We start from the raw sequence: 26,202 nt of genomic DNA on the forward strand, positions 1-26,202 counted from the left end.
TCTCTTGTGTGCCACCTGTGAGGTACTGGGTCATGAGTACAGTGTCTACTAAGGAAGGCTTTGGCTTTACACACTTCTTTGTCCGTTATGGTGCACCACCACCTGTTTGGTTAGGTAGTTGTGTAATCCTCTGCCACCCCTCTCCATCAAGCTGGCCAGCACAGCACTCCTCAAAGCAGACTGCAGGAAGATACCTTGGTGTAGACCTATAGCTGGGGCTACTGAAATTATGCAATTTTGCGGCTGCAGCATTTTTCCGCCATAATTATTGATTTCCTGCATTTGCCACATAATCTTCTGCAGAATCTGCCTATTTTATCCAAAACAAATTCTAGCATAAACTGTTCAACAGTTACTAAAAGCGCAGTGCCACATTGCCCTGCAGTGGAAGGCCCTTTGCAAATGTTGACTGGTCATCTTTATGTTGCTTATTTCTGTATTTGGATATTAAATTATTACTAATAAGGTGCAATTGATGCCCAGACAGTGATTAAGAAGTGTAAAAATTACAAAATAATTAATACTATTCCAAAATGTGCTGCATTGCGCCACGTATGTTGCTTTTTTTTGCCGCGTAATTTACTCAACCCTGGTGTTTAATTTAGATCTACCCTGCCGCATAATTCCAATGGCCCTGTCTATAGTGCAGCCCGTGTGATCCTACAGTCTCACCGAGTAGTAGAAAGACCTCCCTGACAGTGCTGTTAACAGGCTTAGCTATATTCCGTCCCACGCACGGCTGCCCCTTTAGTGAACATTATTTGCATCGCTCTCCGTATCCCCTCAGTTTCCAGCTACCCCTGCCCTTCTCAAGTCCACGTGTGCAACTAAACCTGGGCTGGACCTTCTGAGGCGAAATCTCTCCTCTGCAGAAGCAGCTCTGGCTCAGCTTGCTCACACCCAAAGTCAATACCAGCTTTATCTTCGTTACACATGCGGCAGCATGCAATGCCAGTGTGGCTGTTACCCCACGCCCACATCCGTCTGTTCAAAACAACAGATCATGGAACATAGACTGCTTATATATATATATATTGTTGGGTCCTCTGCAGAACCAACCCTGATACAAGAAGATACCGCTCTATATGTTCAGGAAGGGCATTTTGGCTGTCCGTTCACCCAATTCGTGGAAGAGTTTGTATGGAAGGCCGGTGCCCCCTTCCTCTCCTGAATCTTCTGGACTGTACTTGAGCTGTTCTGGATTTTTCCCCCACTTGCGGCTGCAGGCCTCTTCTGCCAACCACTTCTGGAGGAAGGAGGGCTGCTACTGCCTCATAAGGCTGACTAGGCATTCAGGAATATCTAGCTATGCCGGGAGAAGGGGGGTGCTCTTTGCCTTAACCAGTAAAAAACTTCCAAGGAGGGTCGCCAGCTACTTTAATGCAACGAGGTCTCTTACCACCTAAATTAGCGTTTTTGCTGTCCCTTCTCGTGAAGTAGTCAACGGTTGTAGTTATCTCGTTGATGATTACATTTTTCTCCTGGGAAGAAATTGTTGGCGAGAGCCCTCCTGCAGTCCACTTCTTGTCACTGTTGGTTTTTTTTTTTTTATTCCACGACATTCCTTCTGCAGACGCCTCTCTTGTGGCTACTGGAGTCTGTAGTCCATTTCAGTTGGCTTCAAACAGCTCCATAGCTCATTCGGTCCTTTTCTGTCATTCCAGTTTTCTGTTGGCCTGGACGTCTGTCCTAAGCTGCTGCTGGCCAGCAGTAACCCGGCATGTACCACTTTGTATTTGAAGACGGGGGTGAAGCACAGTCACGGCCTGTGTGCCCAAGGAGCCTCTTGAGTACGTCATACCTAGCCCCAGATCTTCGTCTAGCAATCCGAGCTGTACCGGTCCACCTTCCCATCATCTGGCAGGTTTTCGCCGGCCTCCATGATGACCTCCATCAGGCCAGAATAGTCTCCATCTGCCAGGGAGACTCCAGAGTCTTCAGGGGACTGGCACTGTGCGCCACGCTCGTTCCTGTGACCACTGCTAGTGATGGGTGACCCGGGCACCTCCCCGGGCCCTTGGCTAGCCAAAGGTGACACCGTGCTGGCATTTGCAAAGTGCGTCCGCTGCAGCATCGGGGACGCCACGGGCGAGAAGGAGAAGGAAAAGACGGAGCTGGCGCTGGGGGTCCTTGCACTCGGGGTCTGATGGCTGCTGGCGCGATCGGGGATCAAGGTGGGCGTTAGTGCAGGGTTCTCCAGCGTCAGATTGAGGTACCGACGGCCCAGAAGCCCCCTCTTCGGGGACAGACACAGCTGTGGGCCTCCCTGCCTCTCCGGGCTTGCAAGCTCTTCCTGCGGTGGGCACAGCGGGTTTGTAACGGGTGGGGGTTGGGCGTCTTTGGCACCGGTATTATATTCTCCCGCTGGCACCGCCGCACTGTCTTGCAGGGTGCTTTTCTCTGTTACCCAGGTACAGTTGTCCTTGGCCCCGGATCCTAGGGGGCTCTGGCTCGGGTCTTTGTCGCTGGTCGCGGTGGGGGACAGGTCTGCGGGACTGTCCTTGGATATGCTGGCAAGCGTGGGCGTTTTTCTGCGGCCATGGCGCCTTGGCGGGAACATCAGAGGCGCCGAGTTGATTGGTGTCTGTGGGGCACTGTAGAACCCAGGCCTCTCGTAGAACGGCGTGGACATGAAGGCGTCGAAGTCACGCGTGTCCGCATCGAACCCTTCATACGTGTCCGCCTGGGCCGGGGCCGAGGACGGGCCGTTGGTCACGCCGCCCTTGCCCACGCCGTAGCAGGGCACGTCCTTGTAGAGGTACTGGGGGAAGTGCGGCAGGGCCCCGTGCCGACGCCGCAGCAGCAGGTTCATCTTGGAACTGGAGCGGGAGAAGCTGGGGGACTGCACTCCCAGGAAGCGGCCGAGGTGCCCGAGGAAGGGCGTCGAGTGGTTGGCCTCCTCGTGCTCCTTGATCTGCTCCAGCGGCTGGAACTCCATTTCCTCCTTCTGCATGCTGCAAGAAAGGCAACATTTGCGATTTAGCAACCATTTGCAATACCACATGCACTGAGACACGAGCAATTACAACAAAGAAGCCTGTACTATGACTGCCATCATGCCTTTACCCCTAGTAACCAGCACATGGAGGCAAGCACCAATGTATATAAACACGAATCTATCTGTAAGGGGCACGTTCACCCTCAAGGGTATGATGGATCTAAAATAACATTGTTATTGTTACCCACTCAATGGTACTCATTTATCGACCTGGGAAGGATGAAAGTCGGGCTGGACCCGCCGGGATTTGAACATCCAACCTTGAGGTCAAACACAGATTCTCTGAATTCGGTGCATTGGTAAGCACACATGCATCACCGTGAAGGAAAGCTGCACAGACAGGCAGCAAAATGTATTCCCAGTGGTTTAAGGGGTCAGTCAAGGATTAGAATCACATTTTTAGATCTCTTAAAAGTGCCCCTCTATGGTATGGGTATATAGCCAGGCAGGGTCCCTTGCCCTGAGTAACTAAAGACTCCAGTTCGACTTAATTGACCCAAAAACGCACCTTAAGGTTTTTGTTATATCACACAGAGAGGGCCTGGGCCTAGCAGTAGTGTCGCTAAATGGACTGGAGGTATAAAGGAGCTTCACCACCCCCCAGGTTTTTTTTATATTACACAGAGAGGGACAGGACCTAGCAGGATGGCTTCATGGGCTGTTGGTATATATGGGCGTAGCTTGACTCCACCCCGAAATGCATTCTTGGCTTGGTTGTTGGGTCTGGGCGCCCTGAGTTGGCTCTGCGGCCTCTGATTTTCTTGCCTTGAGGCAAGAATGGTAGACAAAACAATAAGCTTTGATATAAACAGGGAGAGAGATGCCCATCTGGTGGCTGAATTTTAAAATGTGAAACCAGATAGCCTGGAATCAATACTGACTTACCTGCTTGTCCAAACTGTGTAATCTAGGAACACGTTTTATTTCACAAAGCCTCCTTTTTCTTTACTATAACATATGAGCACACTTTTAAAACCTTCGCCGCGGCGCAAATTCTGCCGCGGTGCTGGGGGTGTGCATGGCTCTTCTGTGCTCGTGAAGGAACAGCGCTGTCATGAGACACGTGTGGCATGTGCTCATGACTGCGTGGTTCCGTCACGGCCCGCCCGCTCATTAATTCGTCCACACAGGCGGGGAATTAATGCCGCGTGGGCGGAGCGGCCTCAGCATGATGGAACCACGCCATCATGAGCACACGCTGCCCGTGTATCATGAAGGCGTGGTTCCGTCACGAGCACGGAAGAGGTAAAATGCACAAGTTCAGGATGTGTACTGTACAAGCACCTTTTATATATGATTTAATAGAATGGAATGCTGTCCCATCTGTAATAAGAACCTAGGTCACGTTTAGAGTTTACATGACTACTGACTTGCCTCTAATGGATAATTGTCGCTGAAGCCAAGCCATGAACGTTTTCTAAAAACTATCACTTTTAATAAATGTTTCTCCTTGCAGTGATATAATCTGTATACTTGTACTAAGGTGAAACAATTCCGCATGTTAAAGAAATACAGTTTTTGGAATTTTAAAGAGATTGTATCTTATTTTCACATTATGTTAGTTTCACAATGTACATGTGAAACGTGTTCATGGCTCAGCCTGTGCATGGACTCTTAGAGCCAAGCCAGACCCATGGTTCAGCCCACCAAATTAATTTGCCTGCGTGTACTCCTTTATTTGTGACTCAAGCTTAGTACATGGGGCCATCAGTCACCAAATACAATTATTTGTAAAGGCAAGTATTAGAAAGATGGCGCCCTACCCACATGCACCGATTTGACAAGTCCACCATCAAAGCTACTTGTAGCAGAGATGAAGAAGAGTGCATGGAGTGGAAATACTTTTAAAATAGATGATCCTAGGGCAGGGACTCAAGACCATTTTGTTGTACGTGACCATAGTCATGACTTCTAAGGAAGAAATCCCAGGCCCAGTTGGAACCGGCAGGGGTACAGCTTCAGTGGGGATGTTTGGTGCGTGAAACCGCTCAAATGGGTTCTTGGTTTGGTACTTTGGTCTGGGTTGGGTCTGCTGTATCTGTTTTTCATCATTACGGTTTCCCTTGGAGGATTTAATTTGTTTATTTTTTGAATCGAGATATAAAATATATATAGTAATCAGTTTACCAAAAAAGTAGTAAATCTGCACTCCTAAAAGTACCTTGAATGGGTGCAAATGTACAACTTTTTGGAAACATAGACAGTAGTAGGCTTGGAAATCCGTAGTTTCCAGGCACACTACTGGCAATGCAAAACCCAAAAGGTGATGGGATGAATGCTTCCAAATAGTCTAACCAGTGGCAATCGCTCTGGGTAGCATTTCAACCCATCATTCTTCACCCACTGTGCCACTCTAGGCAGAGGCTCACCTAGTGCAAGTCAGTACTGACCCTGTTCCTCATGGAAACAGTCCACCCCTAACCTTGGTCATCCCACCCCTTCACCCTACTGTTTTTTTTAGCTGGGAAATTTGAGACTTACACCTCCTAAATTTAATTGACTAAGCTACACCGCTGGGGGTATAGGCTGGTTTCTTTCTGTACGGGGGCAAGTGCTGGCTCCTTTGAGCAAAATGCAAAGTGATGTAAAGGTTGCCTCATTTTGTTTCCAGTGCTTTATAAGCATTGAATGTTGTTTGCACTGGATCAGCTTGTGGTCAGGCAGCTGTTAATTAGAAGGTAGTACGTGGAAAGGCATGAATCAACACATGTAGTCAGCAGATACAGACAACGTGTGGACAGACAGTGACTAGACAGTAAAGGAGAAAGTTATAAGGTGAACTCGAGGAACTGCTTTGGCGCACCCAAACCCGTTGTCATACTAGGAGAAATAAGCAGAGACAAGCAAGAGGAGATTGAGATCTGGCTTTTTAATCCTTGCCACTCTATTACCAGGGGAGAAATACAGAAAGAGTAATGGGGTTAGACTGAGGAACTGCAGTGGGTGCTGAACAATCGGGGTAGAATACAGCGGAGTATTCTCAACTCCAATCCTTCTTCCACCCATGAAATACCACAGAATTGAAAGCAATAATTTGCTTCCTCTTTGAGTTGGCCTTGGTGCGAAGCCCCCGTTGCATCCACAGTAGGGACTCAATGTTGGAACCATACCTCCCACACCCTGGAACCCATATTGTTGCAGGATAGTCCTTACCTAATATCGAAGGTTGAGCCTAGGAACGAGGGCCGCTTGTACTCCATAGTGGCAGCGGTGTATGGTGGCTGTGGGTCCGAATCGTTCCAGTATAGATCCTTCTCCAAAACGGGCAGGTTCTGGTGCATTTCATCCACAGCTAGAAGTGAGACCTGCAGGGACCAGAAATTGAGAATCTTTTCTGGGGCTAGGGCACCATCCTTGAGTTTAGAACAGGAATGCCAACTCAGGTCGGCACAAAAATGTTATCCCCTCCAGTTAGAACTTAAATGCCTGTTGACTTTACCATATGCTTTTCACAATCAACAAACTGATTTTATTGCAATTAGGCCTATAACCTTTATCAATGGCTTCAGGGTGGGACAGGCCTATATGGCAATCATGCAGTGCCTTATGGGCTTCTCTGACAGGCCATTTTTTTGGCGGTTTGTGGACCTGTTTTATGGTCTGCTGGGCCAGGTTTTACAGTTGATTTCTTCGACCTTAAAACAAACATTGCCTGAGGCAAGCACAAATCAATACAGTCTTCAATACCTTAAAAAATACTTATACAGCGTGTCTTTACAAGTTCACGTCTGCCCGATTTGCAAACATGGGCCACCTTATTACTTATCTAATTCACTTATCCGGGCACTTTTTTTAGTGCCTTTACCTACTTTCTCTCCCAGTTTGATCCTGAATGGCTTGTCACCATAACCAGCCCAGACTTATTGTGTTGTACAAATGTTTTCCCACATGGTAACTGTGAGAAGTTGGCCTGATGTGCAGTGCTCACTATTCTAGTGATCACTATATATCAGTCCAAACAACCCTTATTGATGATTGGTTGTAAGTCAACCTTATAGACCAGCTATCCTAGTAGCATGGATACGAGCAGTCTAAGGCTAAGACTCTAGAGGGCGTGTTAAGCCAGCTGTTTTACCATCACATTACCCCTTGAACACCAAGTGAAAGGACACCACACAAGTTGTTATGAAAATAAACAGTGTATTTATTTATAACAAGACTACCCTGGCTCTTTATGAGACAGGGAGCTAAGCACACAACAAAACTCTTACGAAAATACTTTAAGTTGCACAATTTACACAAATGCCCGAGGGGCACGAAAAACCATATACTATAAAAGTGGAATGCGAATTACTAGCAGGTAAGTAACGATTCTCAGAGGCTTTAGAAACGCTAGGCCAACAATACTGAACACTCAGGTTAGGAGCAGGAGGCCTAGGGACGCCACGTGCAGAGTGGGAACTCTCACGCGTAAGGCGGGAAAAGCCTATGGAAGCTAGAATTCACAAAGTTAGTGTTCGCGGGCGAACCCGACTAGGTAGGTTAAAAACGAAAGTGGATCTGGACCCTTGGTTAGTGAGGCTATGCTGGGGCACCGAAATGCCGAAGTTACCTAGCCCAGGGGCTGCGGCTGCATAGGTCTGGAAAGACGTCGGGATTCTTCGTTGACGAACCAGGAGCCTGAAGGAAAGGAGTTGCTGGCAGGCGACCAGTGAAGATTGTTCGGGTGATCCAAGCCTGGATCGAAGAAGGATGACACCTGAAAGCAGAGGGGACCAAGTTCGTGACTACTAGCCAGTAGTCAGGTGGCACCAGGAGGGCACCGGATGGTAGTCACCTCGACTAGGTGAGTGGGCGACGCTGGGCTCTGCAGTCTCACGGACCAGGAGGCGTTGTCGGCGACCAGGATGGAGGTGCGAGCTGTCCCACGATGGATGATGCTCTCGACGTCGCTGGACCCAGGATTGGGGCAACAAGTCTTGGCAAATTCAAGCCCACGCGGTGGACCTAAAATGGCGTCTGGAGTGGACCAGGAGGGTCCGGGGTGCTCCTCTCTTGGAAGGGAGCTAGGGCCAGTCTGGGGCAACCAGACCAGCAGCAGTGATGTCGTCGGGCGTCGTTAAGAAGGCCACAAGCCAGCGGGCTAGTAGCCAAACAACGCGGTGAGCAGCAAAAAGCAGAAGGGCCCCACGCAGATCGTGGAGATGCTGGGAGGCTGAACTTCGGTGCTGGGGCTGCTCAGGGTCGGGGCTTCTCGGACCCCAAAGCACTCACCTGAGGATTCCTCGGCGGTCGTGCTGGAAAGAAGTCGTGCAGTCTTGAAGATGGCCGGTCCCTCGAGGTCTCGTCGCACCCACGGTTCTCAGCTTAGCTGTAGAGGTGGGTAGAGGTCAGAGGTGCCAGGGAAGCCGGTTCTCGTCGAGCTGGGCAGTCGGATTCCGGAGGAAGGACTTGCAGCAGACCGCAGTGTTCTTAAGATGGTGCCTGCGGATGCAGGGTGACTACTCCTTAGTCACAAGGGAGAATCTTGAAGAAGAAATCTTGAAGTCCTTTCGTAGAAAGTCGTGTCTTGATTCCAAAGATGATCTAATTTGGAAGGGGGCCTGCTCCTACCTTTATCCTGCAAAAGGGGGCTGGCACGCGACTAAGTCCTGCCCTATGGGTGGGACTAGGAGGGGGGTGGTTACACCCCTCTCCTTTGGCGGGCTTTCTCCAGCCCAGGGTCTGGTGTGCCCCTGGAACTGGTTCAAGCCGGCCTATGCACAGTGAGCACCGGGGTGCCACTTGCAGTCACCTTACTCTGAAGCCCTGCCTACCTAGAATACACAAAACCCTGTCTGGGACGGTGCTGGCACCGCCCCTGGCAGGAAACCCTTTGTCCTTGTCTCCTGCTCTGGGAGGACTCCCAGCAGCAGGAGGGCAGACTTGTGTCTCGGTGGCAGCATCCATTTTGTGGAGCTAAGGCTCTGTTTGACTTTAACCGGGGTTACAGGTTACCATCATGTCGTGTCCCTCTAGAAGGGTGGAATGCTAACCCCGTGGCCAGAATTGGCGAGGGGTTAGTATTCCAATTCATATGACACCTTACTCGACATGTTTTGATAAAGCGATACCAGAGTTGGCATATAACGGCGAGGATTATAATGCACTTAAGAGTATATGGTATGCGATATCATGGAAACGGCTATGGGATAGATCCCGAAAGCCGCAGACAGGCTCAGCTCATGCCAGAGCACCATCTCACACGATTCCAAGCACTCTGCCTTCAGGATTGTTAAGGCCCGCCATAGGAGTGACTGATAGGAGATCTGTGTGTCCATTTAGGGTTAGATATAGGAATACTATATCTAAAGCAAAGGGTGATTACACCACCTTGCCCCAGCTGTCAAGCAGCCAGTTGTGTCAGATTTAGTTAGTCAGCCCAGGGGTGGCATAATACATGCTGCAGCCCCTGGTAGGCCCTGGGTACACCTATGCCCTGGGTATCTAAGGTACACTGTACAGGGACTGATAAGGTGACTCAGTATCCAATTAGATATGTACCTAAGGTACATGGAATCCATTTTACAGAGAGAGCAGTAGGCCTGGGGTCCTGAATAGCAGGGTCCCAGGTCAACTAAGTCAGAAAACCAGCAAAACACCAGGCAAAAAAGTTTGGGGCAACCATAGTCAGGGATCTACCTTCCTACATAACCCCCCCAAACGAAAGGAGATAAGGCTAGCCTTGCCAGGTAAGCCTATATTGCCTGAGTGGCCATATAAGGAAGTACCAGCACTGGCATGGTTACCCCCTATCTCATGGTCCACTAAGCAATCCCTCACCCTAAGGGTGTCTGAGGGTCTCCACCATAGGGAATCTCTACCTGTGGTGTGTTTTGGCAAAGTAAAAGGCGGGTGCTGAAATGGAGTACTGAAGTGAGGCTCCACTAATTTTGGGCTCAGCTTCCTCCAATCATTATCCACCATAGAGGCCTTTCTTTCCAAGACTGAGTTGTTTTGGGCTCTCAGGGTCAACCTCTGGCTACCTACAGCTGGAGGTTGGGTCCCTCTGTTTGGCTTACTGGAGGGACAGGTCAGGTCTGGGGCCCTCAGGTCCCAAGTTTGGCTGTGCCCAACAGTGTCCATCTGTGGGAGGTCCCTAACTAATTTTAAGGGGGATCCCTCAGGAGTGTGTTTTATTTTCACTTGGCTAGGTCTGCTAGCTTCAGTGCCCTTAATCTGCTGATTGGGGAATTCTTTTGGACAGGGGGCCCTTTGGGGTCCAACACTGGCCTCCCTGACCTCTACAGCCCTGGGCTGACTGAGGCAGGGTAGAGAGGGGCAGGTTACCTGCTCCAGACTGGGTCCCACCTTGGAAGGGTCCTCTGACATCAGGGGTTCTGCCAGGCTAGGCCTGACTACCTCTGTGGCAGTTTCCTCACAAGGGGTCAGATCAGTTCCCTGAGGAGGCTGATCCTTTCCTAAAGTCTGGTGGGAGGGAGATTTCTCTTCCTCCTCAATACTCTCTGTCTGAGTGGAGTGATCCATAGTTTCAGGCTTCACAACACTATCATCTGTCTGAGTTTGAGCTGTGGCCATCACAACTCTCCCAACCTTTTCAGGAGGGGGCTCAGTTTGGGTGTGGGCTGTGACCATCACAGCCTTGACAACCTGTTCTGGGAAGGAAGTTGTCTGAGATTGGGCTGTGACTGGCACAGCCCTCCTGACCTGTTCAGGGAGGATATCTTGGACTGGGGCTGTGGCTATCACTGCCCCACTAACCTTACCATGGAGGTTCACCATTTTAGAATGGGTTTCTTGCTCTACTTCAGCCCAGGCTGAGAGCTCTAAATCATTCCCCAGTAGGCAATCTACAGGCAAGTTTGGTGACACTGCCACTCTCTTGTGGCCAGTGACACCTCCCCAGCTGAGATTAACCACTGCCATGGGATGATCTCTCTGTACTCCATCAATATTGGTCACCTGGTATGTGGCACCAGGTAAAAGTTGCCTTGAGGGGACTAGACGCTCAGTCACCATGGTGATGCTAGCCCCTGTATCTCTATAGGCCTCAACTTTTATACCATTGATGAGGGGCTCCTGTCTGTACTTGCCCAAAGTGTTGGGACAAGTTGTGAAGTTGGCAAACCCCATGCTAGTCTCACAGACAAGAGTATCTAAGTTTGGGGACCTGGTTAGGCCAGAGTCCCCAGGAACTCCCAAAGTAAATGCACCCAAAATCTTGGGGGCACTCCCACCACCTGGGGGATTACTACTAGTAGTAACAGGAGGTTTGGAAATGTTACCTGGGGGTATGTTCTCCTTATTGTTATTCTTTGGGCAACTGCTGTCAGTTTTTAAATGACCCACCTGTTTACAGGGATAACAATAAGGTTTCTTCTGGTTATTGGAAGGATTCTGGGACCCACCCTCCTCAGAGGATTTTTGGGGCCCTGATGTGGTTTGATCTGGAGATTTATTCCCACCCTTCTCTTGAGGCTTGGGTGATTCCTTTTTCTGGTCACCACCTTGGTTCTTGGGCCTAATCCTGGTTCTGACCCATTTGTCTGCCCTCTTACCCAATTCTTGTGGAGAGGTCAGATCAGAGTCTACCAGGTGCTGGTGTAATAACTGGTTCTGGCAATTATTTAAGACTTGCTCTCTCATAATAAGATTATACAATCCTGTGAAGTCAGTAACCTTGCTACCCAGTAGCCAGCCTTCCAAAGCCTTAGTGGCACAATCAACAAAGTCAGACCAGTCCTGAGACTGTGTTTTCTGGGTGTCTCTGAACAGCAACCTGTACTGCTCAGTGGGTAAGCCAAACCCATCAACCAGTGCATTTTTCAGGACCTGGTAATTGTTAGCATCCTCAACTCTAGTAGTGAGGAGCTTATCTCTACCTTTGCCATCAAAGGAGAGCCACAGTATAGCTGCCCACTGACTCTGGGGAATGCACTGCACAGTGCAGGCCCTCTCCAAAGCAGCCATCCATTTCTGGATGTCATCCCCTTGTTTAAAGGGGGGCACTATTTTTGTCAGGTGTTTAGTATCTAAACCCTTCTCTCTATCTCTTGGGAGATTGCTGCCACCAGTGGGAGCTAGCCCACTCATCTGCTGCTCTCTAGCAAAGGCAAGCTTTTCTTTGGCCAGGGCAAGTTCTTCCCTTTCAATCCTCAGAGCAGCCTGTTTCATCCTAGCTTCATGCTCTCTTCTCTGAGGGGAAGTACATCTCCACTGGGGAGAGTTCCTTCTCCTATGAGAAGAGGCCTTAGAGTGCAGAGACCTATTGGAGTCCCTAGAAAGAGAGCTATCTCTCCTAACTCCAAGGTTAGGCCCTCCTCGGGTTAGTACTGGGGGTTCCCCAGATCCTAGCCCAAGTAAGTCTAAGTTGGCCCTAGTTAGCCTTCTGACTACCTCAAGACCTTTGTCTACCTCATCCCCAGAGAGTTCCTCTTGATCCTCCTCCTCAACTGCATTGGCAGTGTTGGGGCGGTCTGGATCTCCAGAGGTACCCTCTAAGGCTGGCATATTCCCATCTAGCTGAGAAATCTTTCTCGCATCATAAGTCTCTAAGAGACCTATTAGAAAGGGAATGGTGGGGTTAGACCCCTGTTTCAGTTTCCTGGAGGTACACAATTGTCTCATCTCCTGGAACCTGAGAGCTGCATATCTTGAAGTGACCTGTGGAGGGTCAGAAACCACAAGAGGGGTCTCAGTAGACTCACCCTGGTTAGACATGCTTTTCTAGTGAGGTGTAAGTGGTGCACTTACCTACACTATATGTTTGCCTACTGATCCCTTGCTAGAGTTGTAGTTTAGGGTGTGCTAGGCCCTAGGAGCTACAACAGCTGGTTCAGTAGAACTCAGAGTATTCTAAGCTAAGTTATATGTACTTTTAGTACTTATGTGATCTTTCACAAGATATTCTTAGGATATGTGTGGTAAAACAACAGCAAGCTCAAATCCCAACCGCTGCTCACCAATGTGAGAAGTTGGCCTGATGTGCAGTGCTCACTATTCTAGTGATCACTATATATCAGTCCAAACAACCCTTATTGATGATTGGTTGTAAGTCAACCTTATAGACCAGCTATCCTAGTAGCATGGATACGAGCAGTCTAAGGCTAAGACTCTAGAGGGCGTGTTAAGCCAGCTGTTTTACCATCACATTACCCCTTGAACACCAAGTGAAAGGACACCACACAAGTTGTTATGAAAATAAACAGTGTATTTATTTATAACAAGACTACCCTGGCTCTTTATGAGACAGGGAGCTAAGCACACAACAAAACTCTTACGAAAATACTTTAAGTTGCACAATTTACACAAATGCCCGAGGGGCACGAAAAACCATATACTATAAAAGTGGAATGCGAATTACTAGCAGGTAAGTAACGATTCTCAGAGGCTTTAGAAACGCTAGGCCTACAATACTGAACACTCAGGTTAGGAGCAGGAGGCCTAGGGACGCCACGTGCAGAGTGGGAACTCTCACGCGTAAGGCGGGAAAAAGCCTATGGAAGCTAGAATTCACAAAGTTAGTGTTCGCGGGCGAACCCGACTAGGTAGGTCAAAAACGAAAGTGGATCTGGACCCTTGGATAGTGAGGCTATGCTGGGGCACCGAAATGCCGAAGTTACCTAGCCCAGGGGCTGCGGCTGCATAGGTCTGGAAAGACGTCGGGATTCTTCGTTGACGAACCAGGAGCCTGAAGGAAAGGAGTTGCTGGCAGGCGACCAGTGAAGATTGTTCGGGTGATCCAAGCCTGGATCGAAGAAGGATGACACCTGAAAGCAGAGGGGACCAAGTTCGTGACTACTAGCCAGTAGTCAGGTGGCACCAGGAGGGCACCGGATGGTAGTCACCTCGACTAGGTGAGTGGGCGACGCTGGGCTCTGCAGTCTCACGGACCAGGAGGCGTTGTCGGCGACCAGGATGGAGGTGCGAGCTGTCCCACGATGGATGATGCTCTCGACGTCGCTGGACCCAGGATTGGGGCAACAAGTCTTGGCAAATTCAAGCCCACGCGGTGGACCTAAAATGGCGTCTGGAGTGGACCAGGAGGGTCCGGGGTGCTCCTCTCTTGGAAGGGAGCTAGGGCCAGTCTGGGGCAACCAGACCAGCAGCAGTGATGTCGTCGGGCGTCGTTAAGAAGGCCACAAGCCAGCGGGCCAGTAGCCAAACAACGCGGTGAGCAGCAAAAAGTAGAAGGGCCCCACGCAGATCGTGGAGATGCTGGGAGGCTGAACTTCGGTGCTGGGGCTGCTCAGGGTCGGGGCTTCTCGGACCCCAAAGTACTCACCAGAGGATTCCTCGGCGGTCGTGCTGGAAAGAAGTCGTGCAGTCTTGAAGATGGCCGGTCCCTCGAGGTCTCGTCGCACCCACGGTTCTCAGCTTAGCTGTAGAGGTGGGTAGAGGTCAGAGGTGCCAGGGAAGCCGGTTCTCGTCGAGCTGGGCAGTCGGATTCCGGAGGAAGGACTTGCAGCAGACCGCAGTGTTCTTAAGATGGTGCCTGCGGATGCAGGGTGACTACTCCTTAGTCACAAGGGAGAATCTTGAAGAAGAAGTCTTGAAGTCCTTTCGTAGAAAGTCGTGTCTTGATTCCAAAGATGATCTAATTTGGAAGGGGGCCTGCTCCTACCTTTATCCTGCAAAAGGGGGCTGGCACGCGACTAAGTCCTGCCCTATGGGTGGGACTAGGAGGGGGTGGTTACACCCCTCTCCTTTGGCGGGCTTTCTCCAGCCCAGGGTCTGGTGTGCCCCTGGAACTGGTTCAAGCCGGCCTATGCACAGTGAGCACCGGGGTGCCACTTGCAGTCACCTTCCTCTGAAGCCCTGCCTACCTAGAATACACAAAACCCTGTCTGGGACGGTGCTGGCACCGCCCCTGGCAGGAAACCCTTTGTCCTTGTCTCCTGCTCTGGGACGACTCCCAGCAGCAGGAGGGCAGACTTGTGTCTCGGTGGCAGCATCCATTTTGTGGAGCTAAGGCTCTGTTTGACTTTAACCGGGGTTACAGGTTACCATCATGTCGTGTCCCTCTAGAAGGGTGGAATGCTAACCCCGTCGCCAGAATTGGCGAGGGGTTAGTATTCCAATTCGTATGACACCTTACTCGACATGTTTTGATAAAGCGATACCAGAGTTGGCATATAACCGCGAGGATTATAATGCACTTAAGAGTATATGGTATGCGATATCATGGAAACGGCTAAGGGATAGATTCCGAAAGCCGCAGACAGGCTCAGCTCATGCCAGAGCACCATCTCACACGATTCCAAGCACTCTGCCTTCAGGATTGTTAAGGCCTGCCATAGGAGTGACTGATAGGAGATCTGTGTGTCCATTTAGGGTTAGATATAGGAATACTATATCTAAAGCAAAGGGTGATTACACCACCTTGCCCCAGCTGTCAAGCAGCCAGTTGTGTCAGATTTAGTTAGTCAGCCCAGGGGTGGCATAATACATGCTGCAGCCCCTGGTAGGCCCTGGGTACACCTATGCCCTGGGTACCTAAGGTACACTGTACAGGGACTGATAAGGTGACTCAGTATCCAATTAGATATGTACCTAAGGTACATGGAATCCATTTTACAGAGAGAGCAGTAGGCCTGGGGTCCTGAATAGCAGGGTCCCAGGTCAACTAAGTCAGAAAACCAGCAAAACACCAGGCAAAAAAGTTGGGGGCAACCATAGTCAGGGATCTACCTTCCTACAGTAACCATCAGGTATACTGTAGTATTATCACATATACTTACACAATGATAGTTGTCAAAACAATAAAAAAAATCTCAATAAGAACTACCATACTGCAAATCTTTTATCCCCGTGCTCTGTTCGGGTGAGCCACCAAAATCATTGCCTACTATATTAATGTGCGAGATTACGTGAATGAAAATACCTGCCCACAGGCTTTAGCACACTGTAATAACAATCCAGCATTAAAAGCCTATAGCCTTTAAAGCACGATTTTGACAAAAAATCAGTTAGACCTACTTGCTTTGTCATAACTTTTCATTATGAAAAGAACACATCCAAGGATTCTGACATAACCTTTCCCAGTGAACTGATAAGACCTACAGCCTTTACCATCTGTTTGACACTATATCCAACACAGGCGTCCTGAAGTGTGAATAAACTGGCTATCATCTGCCATGCTGTTATAGGGCCGGACAATAATCATCAACATTAAAGTGAAACTGTATTCTTAGGTTGTGTCAGTTTGGGTGTGCAACACCAAAACCCTTGCCTACTATGGGAATCTGTGAGATTACATCCAACCAAATACCTGTCTACAGCCTGAAACATAGTGAGAAAACAATCTACTGTTAGAGGCCTATTGGCTTAAAGAAATGTTTTTCACAAAAAAACAGGACTATTGCCTTTGTCATAATAAACTGACCAGACCAAGGGCTTCTAGAAAAACCTTTCCCAGCACATCAATCAGGATTATAGCTGTTATCAATGACTTGTCACATGTATAATTTAGGACTGAGAGTAAGCTCTCCCACAAGGCCGCTATCAGACATACAATTGCAAATGTATACACAATTACAGTTGGCAAAGCAAAATACTACCTCCCCTACAAAAGTCTAATAAAGATTATTGGTTTTCATATCTTCTATCCCCACGTTTCTTTCCGCTAACACCAAAACCACAATAATCTTTGAGAGTCCATGTGACAAAATACCTGCCTACGGGCTTTTGCATAGTGTAATAACAATTCATCCAATTGCTTTAACATATGCTTTTCACAATAAGTAGGTCGAGCCTACTTGCTTTGTTGTAACTTTTCAAAACAATATACAGATAAACTCTATAGAATCTGACTTGACTTTTTCCAATGAACAGACAAGCCCTATACCCTTTACCATTTCTTAACACTTTTAATAATCACAGGCCAAATCATGGGCACATACACTGGCAACCATCACGCATACAGTTCTAAAGTTACAAATATATAGAAAGATACAGTTTGCTAAACAATATACAACCCCTCTCAATAGCATCTAACAAGAATCATCACAATGAAAACCCCCAGGGTTTACCAGAGCGGGTGGCCAATTCCAAGCCATGCCCTTCTAAGGGCATCTGGGAGATTACTGTAACAGAATAACGTCTACAGCCTGTAACACAATGTGATAAGAACCAACTATTTAAGACTTAGTGCCTTTAACAAATGCTATTCACAAAAAATAAGGCAACCAACCACCTTTGTCATAACATTTCAGAATAAGCAGGCCAAACTTATGACATGGGTCATAACGTTTCCTAGTACACCAATCAGGCTTGTTGCTTGTCACTATAACCAATTTATCTTTTCCACCAGGCAACTATCAGGCACACAGTCATAAAATTAGAGTCATACAGAATTACAGCTAGCTAAGCAAAATACTGTCTGTCCTAAGAGTTACAATGATTCTCACAGTGTAAATCTTTCACATCCACAGTTTGACAAGGGGGTAACAAACACCCAAACCTGTGCCTGCTATGGTAGTGTGTGAGATTCCATGTAACACAATACCTATCTGTAGGCTTTACTACAGAGCCATACAACCCACCTTAAATGCCTATTTACTAACATATGGAGGGCCAGCTTTAGCTTCCATGGCGCCCAATGCGATAATCTTTGTTGGCGTCCTGAAGCCCCTAGAGACATCCATTTTCATGGTTTTCCCTCACCAACACCCTCCAATGGTGCTCCCTATCTCTCCTTAGTCCCTCTTTCACATTTATTTTATTTCTCTTATAGTGCTACTAATACCAATGCAGGGTGCTAGAGCGCTTTCCATCACACACACATAGTATACATTGACAATGAATGAATGAGTAAATCATTGATGCTCACATGGTCTAGGACTAACTTGTCACTCATATTGGTAGGCATTTTTTGTTAAGGGTGCTTCGACTGGAGAAAAGAAGGGGCAGACTCACTATGTGTTCATGCATCACAACACAGTAACCAAAGTTGCTGTGTTGTGTGAAAAGGGGAGCGGTACAAAAGGGGGTGGTGATGGACGGAGCATCTGAATCAATCAAACACTCACATCCAGTCAAAAGATCTGGGTTTAATCCATCACCGTTCTTTAGCCCACTCTGCCACTCCAGTTCAGACATGGCTATATGCAAATCAGTCTGACCCTGTGCCTCATGGGAACAGTCCAGCCCGAACTGCCAAGCCATGTCTTCCCTGGACCGGAAACAAGCTTCCGAGGACCAGTTTCTGGCATTCCAGCCGTCTTCAGCCCGGCTTGCTTGAATCCAGTGGCAAAGTGAGCAAGGGACTCACGTCTGAGCATACCCTGCCACACTTATGGTGGGCAAAAGCGGTACAAAAGGGGGTGGTGATGGACGGAGCATCTGAATCAATCAAACACTCACACCCAGTCAAAAGATCTGGGTTTAATCCATCACCGTTCTTTAGCCCAATCTGCCACCCCAGTTCAGACATGGCTATATGCAAATCAGTCTGACCCTGTGCCTCATGGGAACAGTCCAGCCCAAACTGCCAAGCCATGTCTTCCCTGGACCGGAAACAAGCTTCCGAGGACCGGTTTCTGGCATTCCAGCCGTCTTCAGCCCGGCTTGCTTGAATCCAGTGGCAAAGTGAGCAAGGGACACACGTCTGAGCATACCCTGCCACACTTATGGCGGCCAAAAGCGGTACAAAAGGGGGTGGTGATGGACGGAGCATCTGAATCAATCAAACACTCACACCCAGTCAAAAGATCTGGGTTTAATCCATCACCGTTCTTTAGCACACTCTGCCACCCCAGTACAGACATGGCTATATGCAAATCAGTCTGACCCTGTGCCTCATGGGAACAGTCCAGCCCGAACTGCCAAGCCATGTCTTCCCTGGACCGGAAACAAGTGTCAGGCGCTGACCGGAACCTGCAGTGTCCAAAGCGCCTAGATTGCCTAGTTTATCGCCCCCGAACTACATCTCCCAGAATGCCTGATGGGGAGGAGCAACGTCTATATTGCCCAGTCAGGTATGGGGAAAGGTGCGCTTAATCTGCCGTTTTTGCAGTTGTTGTCGGTGCTTCGAGTCTCACGCTGGCTGCGTGGAGGCTCTCTCTCTTGTCTACAGTGTTGTATCCTGCTGCGAGGTGTGCTTCTTCGGACCTCCATAGTGAGTGGAAGAAGCGTTCAGCACATTGCCGTCTCCAGCCTGTTTCTTTCCTTCGGGCGCTGAAGTAAGCACCTGGGTTGTTCTGTAGTTCCCGGTCAGGAAGAAGGGTGGAGCTGAAAGTCTACAGTGGTGCTTGTATCGTTCGCGCTGAAGGAAGCGCTGCTCCTCTCATCGCTCATTCCCCTATCGGGAATCCCAAAGGAAGCCTCCTGTTTGGTGCGATCATCGGAAGGGAGTTTGTTTATGTTCGTAGCGCTGTGGAAGCGCTTATCCCCAAGGGAGCCAAACCGATGCCTACAGCGAGCCTAACATTTGTCCTTTGAATTACTCGGAACAAGTAGGTGGTAACTGTGTCCGTGGCTCGGAATTCTTCCTTCATAACTGCTGCGCTGAAGGAAGCGTGGTTGGATTGTACAGTCCTGTGGAATTCTTTTCTTTCACTTCAATGGACCCTGAGTTTATTATTTTTTTGTTCTCTTACCTTGGCTCCGAACGGGCGGAGCACTTTTGTTAGGGGCTCGTTCAACTCTCATTCCTGATTGAGAAGAAAGCCCTATTTCTGGAAGCAGTGTTTATGTTGAATCCGGATAATTGAAAGTTGGTATGTATGATCGAGTACTGCAGTTTGTGTGTAAGTGGTGGTAGTGGAATCGATGTTTTATCATTGTGGTTTCTTGTTGTAGGTACTTTAAGTTGAAGCTGAAGTCCCTGCCTGTTAGAAGTTCACCACAGGAATTCAATGCCAGTGGAAAGGTATTAGCGCGTTCTAGTGAGAATAATATGAGAGTAGTAAGCTTTGCTTGCCTATGTATTAAGTCTGTGTTTTATGTTGCAGGTTCTCCCGCCTTCCCCTGGTCCCGGCCTTCTTCATTATTTCCCTCACCTGACTACCTCACTACTCTGAGTTGTTTCTTTCCAGAGTTGGGGAAGTCTGGAGTTGGACCCCTTTTTGGCATCACACAGAAACCCGAGGAGTGGCTAGACGCTGACAGTATTACGCGCCCAAGATACATCGCTCCTTTGGTTTCTGGTGATGCGCAAACATGGCTTCCTTAGATGATGTCTTACAAGCGCTTGTGCTGGTGCAGCAAGAGTTGGCAGCCTCCAAAGCGGAAACCGCCGCTCTTAGAGAGAATAGTCGATAGACAGGCAAGAAACCCTTTTGATGCCAATCAAGGTTCATCACAAATACAGGTGAACGTACCCCCGCCCATTCCATTGGCTAGTCCCGAAATATTTACAGGTGATCCAGCCAAGATTCAGAACTTTCTCACACAAATTCTGCTGCACTTTTCGTGTAAACCTGCTTCTTTTCCGACTAATCATTCCCGAGTTGCCTTTGCCATCTCGTATATGACTGGGGATGCAGCCAATTGGGCAGTGCCCTTGGTTAAATACGATGATCCACTCCTGTCTGATTGGGACTCTTTTCGTCGAGAACTGGAAAGAGTGTTTGATAGGCGTGCTACCACAATGTCAGCTGACAGGGAATTACTAGAACTAAAGCAAGGGAAACAGGACTTGGTCACTTATCTGACTAAGTTCAACAGGTTGATAGCAGAGACTGCGAGGCCAGAGGAGAAGTGTATGTCGTTATATTATCAGGGGCTTAGAGACGACATGAAAGATGTTTTAGCGCAAATAGACCCCCAGCCCAGAACGTACACGGATTTGATGAATCTGACACAGCGTCTCGACCATAGACTAGCAGAAAGGAGAGGTGAAAGGGTTTACGGTCAGGGGGAGAAAACAGAGAAAAGTCCTAGACCCGCTTCCTCCACCACTGACCAGAAAGCTGAGCCTATGGAAATCGGAGCAGTTAGAGCCCCTTTAACCCGAGCTGAGAGAGAGAATCGCAGATCTTTGGGGTTGTGCATGTATTGCGGCAGGAAAGGTCATTTCGTGAGAGACTGCCCCACGAAACCGAAAAAGCCAGGTACATACTCCAGCAACAAGAAAGTGGCAGTCACTACCATGTCTCCTCAGAGACCGGTCAGTGTAGAATCTTTACCAGAGAAGGAAACAGAACTTTCAACCGCGCTGAGAGTCCCATCTTTGGCAGGAGCTGAGGTCATTCCTTCTGTGTCTCACATTGTTCTACAGATGAGTCTTACAGATAACAAGGGCTCGCATAACATAGAGGTAATGGTAGATTCAGGAGCTACCGGAAACTTTATTGATAGTGGACTAGTACAGCGTCTGGAGTTGCTTCGAGTACCTAGGAACACTCCGGAAAGGGTTTTAGCAGTGGATGGGAAGCCGCTGAAGTCAGGGCCCATTACGGAAGTAACAGAAGAGCTAGAATTGGTCAGGAAAGGAGAAGAGAACATTCATGTGGAAAAAATAACCTTAAACATTATCGAAGCGCCTCAATACGAGGTGATATTGGGAATGCCCTGGTTATGGAAGCATAACCCCAAAATTGATTGGACACAGAAGTCCTTAAGTTTTGAGTCGGAACAGTGCCTATCATCCTGTGTCCACCCATTAAGCAATCATGTACTAGCCCTCACACGAGTCTATCAGGTTGCTACCGCTGCTGAAAAGGAAACTGTATTACCCCCGGCCTACGCAGAGTTTAGAGAGGTGTTTAGTGAAACTAAGGCGGAGATACTACCCCCACACAGAGAGTACGATTGTCAAATAGATCTGATTCCTGGAGCGGTACTGCCTTCTTGTAGGGTGTATGCGCTATCAGACCCCGAGACACAACACCTGAGGGAGTACCTGGACCATTATGTTGACATAGGGTTTATACGTCCTTCCCGCTCACCTGCTGCTTCACCTCTGTTTTTTATTAAAAAAGCAAATGGTGAATTGCGAACATGTCTGGACTACAGGGTTTTGAATAAGAACACTGTAAGAAATCGCTACCCTCTTCCACTCATCCCAGTTTTGTTGGATCAGGTTCGTGAAGCAGTCATTTACACTCGACTAGACCTGAGAGGGGCTTATCACCTGGTACGGATACGTGAAGGAGATGAGTGGAAGACGGCTTTTAAAACTCGCTATGGCCTTTTCGAATATCTAGTGATGCCGTTCCGGCTTTGCAACGCCCCAGCGGCTTTTCAGTTCTTCCTGAACGATGTGTTAAAGAGTTATGTGGACAAGTTCGTAGTCGTCTACATTGTGTCTTGAGAGTAGATCAAAATATCGCAGTCATGGTAATCATGTAAAGCAGGTTTTGCGAAAATTGCAGGAGAATGGGTTGTTCTGCAAATTGAACACGTGTGAATTCCATGTGCAACAGGTGGAGTTTTTGGGTGTGATTCTGAGCCCCTCTGGGTTGTGTATGGCTGAAAGGAAGGTTTTGGCGGTGCAAGAATGGCTTATCCCAAAGAATTTAAGAGATGTACAGTGCTTCCTTGGATTTTCGAATTATTACCGGAGGTTCATTGCACACTTCTCACAGCTGGTTTCCCCTTTAACTCGTCTGCTAAGAAAGGGACATCCTTTCTGTTGGACTCAAGAAGCCAAGAGCGCTTTTGAGTATCTCAAAAAGGCATTCACATCGGCCCCCATTCTCCAACATCCGCAGATTGAGGTGCCTTTCGTGGTGGAAGCAGACGCCTCCGGCATTGCTATTGGGGCTGTGCTCTCACAACGAGATCGCTTCTCGGGACAATTACATCCAGTAGCCTTTTTGTCCAAAAAGTTGAGTCCAGCCGAACTGAACTACACGGTGGCCGAAAAGAGTTATTGGCCATCAAGAAAGCCTTTGAAGAATGGCGGCACTCCCTATGGGGGGCCAAACATCCCGTCACGGTCTACACTGACCACCGTAATTTACAATATATGAAGACCGCCAGACATCTTACACAACGTCAAATGCGATGGATGCTCTTCTTCGCAGAGTTCGACTTCGTAATTACATTCAGGCCAGGGTCAGAAAACAGAAAAGCGGATGCTCTATCCAGACAAGAGGATGTGCTAGAAAAACAAGACATCCCACCGGAAGCCATCATTTCACCCGAGAAGGTGCTGTGTTCCCTTACCACAGAGAACTTCTTAGATGAGGTAAAGAACCAGAGAAATCAGGAAGAGTGGAAACGGTGGGCCAACGATAGTCCGTCACGAACTCTCAAACATGGTTTGCCCTTTGTGAACAACAAGTTATACCTTCCCTCCAAGGAAATCAGATTGAAGGCTTTCAACTGGTGCCACAACGCTGTAGTAGCAGGTCATTCTGGTGTTAAAAAGACATTACAGCTCGTTCAGAGACAGTTTTGGTGGGAACACATGAAAAACGAAGTAAACCTATGGATTAAACAGTGTGATGTGTGTGCTCGAGCCAAAGGTGAACATTGTAGAGCAAAAGGCAAACTGGTTCCTATGCCTACACCGACACAACCATGGCATACCATCAGTCTGGATTTTGTAGTAGGCCTGCCAAAAGACCAAGGGTGCAAAGCCATTATGGTGGTGGTAGACAGCCTTACTAAAATGGGACACTTCATCCCTTGCAGAAACCTGCCCACAGCCGGACAAACCGCCCTGTTGTTGCTGTAACAGGTGGTGAGGTTGCATGGACTCCCAAGGGTTATTGATTCGGATCGTGGACCACAATTCATAGCCCGGTTCTGGAAAATGTGGTGCAAGGTTCTCCGAATCGAGGTGGCTACTTCGATGAGTTTCCATCCGCAGACAGACGGCCAGGCGGAAAGACTAAACCAGACACTCAAGACATATCTGCGCTGTTATGCTAAAGAGGCTAGTGAATCATGATTCGCTATGTTGTGGTTAGCAGAGTTGTCTTATAACAATTCATGGCACAGTTCTATCAAGGATTCCCCCTTTTGGGCCAATCATGGTTTCCATGCTAAGGTGCTTCCTCTTTCGGTTCCCGGTGACATTACCAACCAACCCACCGTGGCTATGCTGATCAAACATCTGCAGGCTGTCCATATCAAGATACGCCGCAACCTGGATGTTGCAAAAAGACTGTATAAGTCATGTGCCGATAGCAGACGACAGGAAGGACCTACCTACAAGGCCGGGGATAGAGTGTGGTTGTCAACCAGGAACATCCGCTTCCGTTACAGGAGTATATTTCATCCCCGATTCATTGGGCCTTATCCGGTGGTGCGCCCAGTGGGCTGTGTGGCGTACAAACTTAAGCTGCCTGCTTCTTTGCGCATACATCCGGTATTTCACTGCAGTCTGTTGAAACCGGCTTTGGGAGCGGCTAGACGAGCTGTGTCGCCGGTGGTTCGGGATGGACAGCTGGAGTACGAAGTTCGTAAGGTGCTGGATTCTAAGATCAGGAGCGGTCGGCTCTGGTATCTCATCTCTTGGAGAGGATACGGTTCGGAAGACGATTCGTGGGAACCATCATCCAATGTCCATGCTCCCCGGGCGGTGCGGGAGTTCCATACCCGTTGTCCTGATAAGCCTGGATCTAGGAGGTGCATGGGAGGAGGGAATTCTGTCAGGCGCTGACCGGAACCTGCAGTGTCCAAAGCGCCTACATTGCCTAGTTTATCGCCCCCAAACTACATCTCCCAGAATGCCTGATGGGGAGGAGCAACGTCTATATTGCCCAGTCAGGTATGGGGAAAGGTGCGCGTAATCTGCCGTTTTTGCAGTTGTTGTCGGTGCTTCGAGTCTCACGCTGGCTGCGTGGAGGCTCTCTCTCTTGTCTACAGTGTTGTATCCTGCTGCGAGGTGTGCTTCTTCGGACCTCCATAGTGAGTGGAAGAAGCGTTCAGCACATTGCCGTCTCCAGCCTGTTTCTTTCCTTCGGGCGCTGAAGTAAGCACCTGGGTTGTTCTGTAGTTCCCGGTCAGGAAGAAGGGTGGAGCTGAAAGTCTACAGTGGTGCTTGTATCGTTCGCGCTGAAGGAAGCGCTGCTCCTCTCATCGCTCATTCCCCTATCGGGAATCCCAAAGGAAGCCTCCTGTTTGGTGCGATCATCGGAGGGGAGTTTGTTTATGTTCATAGCGCTGTGGAAGCGCTTATCCCCAAGGGAGCCAAACCGATGCCTACAGCGAGCCTAACATTTGTCCTTTGAATTACTCGGAACAAGTAGGTGGTAACTGTGTCCGTGGCTCGGAATTCTTCCTTCATAACTGCTGCGCTGAAGGAAGCGTGGTTGGATTGTACAGTCCTGTGGAATTCTTTTCTTTCACTTCAATGGACCCTGAGTTTATTATTTTTTTGTTCTCTTACCTTGGCTCCGAACGGGCGGAGCACTTTTGTTAGGGGCTCGTTCAACTCTCATTCCTGATTGAGAAGAAAGCCCTATTTCTGGAAGCAGTGTTTATGTTGAATCCGGATAATTGAAAGTTGGTATGTATGATCGAGTACTGCAGTTTGTGTGTAAGTGGTAGTAGTGGAATCGATGTTTTATCATTGTGGTTTCTTGTTGTAGGTACTTTAAGTTGAAGCTGAAGTCCCTGCCTGTTAGAAGTTCACCACAGGAATTCAATGCCAGTGGAAAGGTATTAGCGCGTTCTAGTGAGAACAATATGAGAGTAGTAAGCTTTGCTTGCCTATGTATTAAGTCTGTGTTTTATGTTGCAGGTTCTCCCGCCTTCCCCTGGTCCCGGCCTTCTTCATTATTTCCCTCACCTGACTACCTCACTACTCTGAGTTGTTTCTTTCCAGAGTTGGGGAAGTCTGGAGTTGGACCCCTTTTTGGCATCACACAGAAACCAGAGGAGTGGCTAGACGCTGACAGTATTACGCGCCCAAGATACATCGCTCCTTTGGTTTCTGATGATGCGCAAACATGGCTTCCTTAGATGATGTCTTACAAGCGCTGGTGCAGCAAGAGTTGGCAGCCTCCAAAGCGGAAACCGCCGCTCTTAGAGAGAATAGTCGATAGACAGGCAAGAAACCCTTTTGATGCCAATCAAGGTTCATCACAAATACAGGTGAACGTACCCCCGCCCATTCCATTGGCTAGTCCCGAAATATTTACAGGTGATCCAGCCAAGATTCAGACCTTTCTCACACAAATTCTGCTGCACTTTTCGTGTAAACCTGCTTCTTTTCCGACTAATCATTTCCGAGTTGCCTTTGCCATCTCGTATATGACTGGGGATGCAGCCAATTGGGCAGTGCCCTTGGTTAAATACGATGATCCACTCCTGTCTGATTGGGACTCTTTTCGTCGAGAACTGGAAAGAGTGTTTGATAGGCGTGC

General features: G+C 48.6%; 1 protein-coding gene across 1 annotated transcript in view; it reads right to left on the reverse strand.

The window, feature by feature from the left end:
• Positions 1–1,036: 1,036 nt before the first annotated feature.
• Positions 1,037–26,202, reverse strand: part of LOC144824805 (bestrophin-1-like) — a 319,634-nt gene continuing 294,468 nt past the window's right edge. Inside the window, exons 9-10 of the mRNA XM_078683807.1 lie at positions 6,152–6,303; positions 1,037–2,954 (exon numbers count right to left, since the gene is read on the reverse strand). Coding sequence (XP_078539933.1) covers positions 1,820–2,954; positions 6,152–6,303 — 1,287 coding nt within the window. The 3' untranslated portion in view covers positions 1,037–1,819. The remainder of the gene's footprint in view (positions 2,955–6,151; positions 6,304–26,202) is intronic.

The sequence above is a fragment of the Lissotriton helveticus genome, chromosome 3_1, assembly GCF_964261635.1.
Source record: "Lissotriton helveticus chromosome 3_1, aLisHel1.1, whole genome shotgun sequence".
NCBI lineage: Eukaryota > Metazoa > Chordata > Amphibia > Caudata > Salamandridae > Lissotriton > Lissotriton helveticus.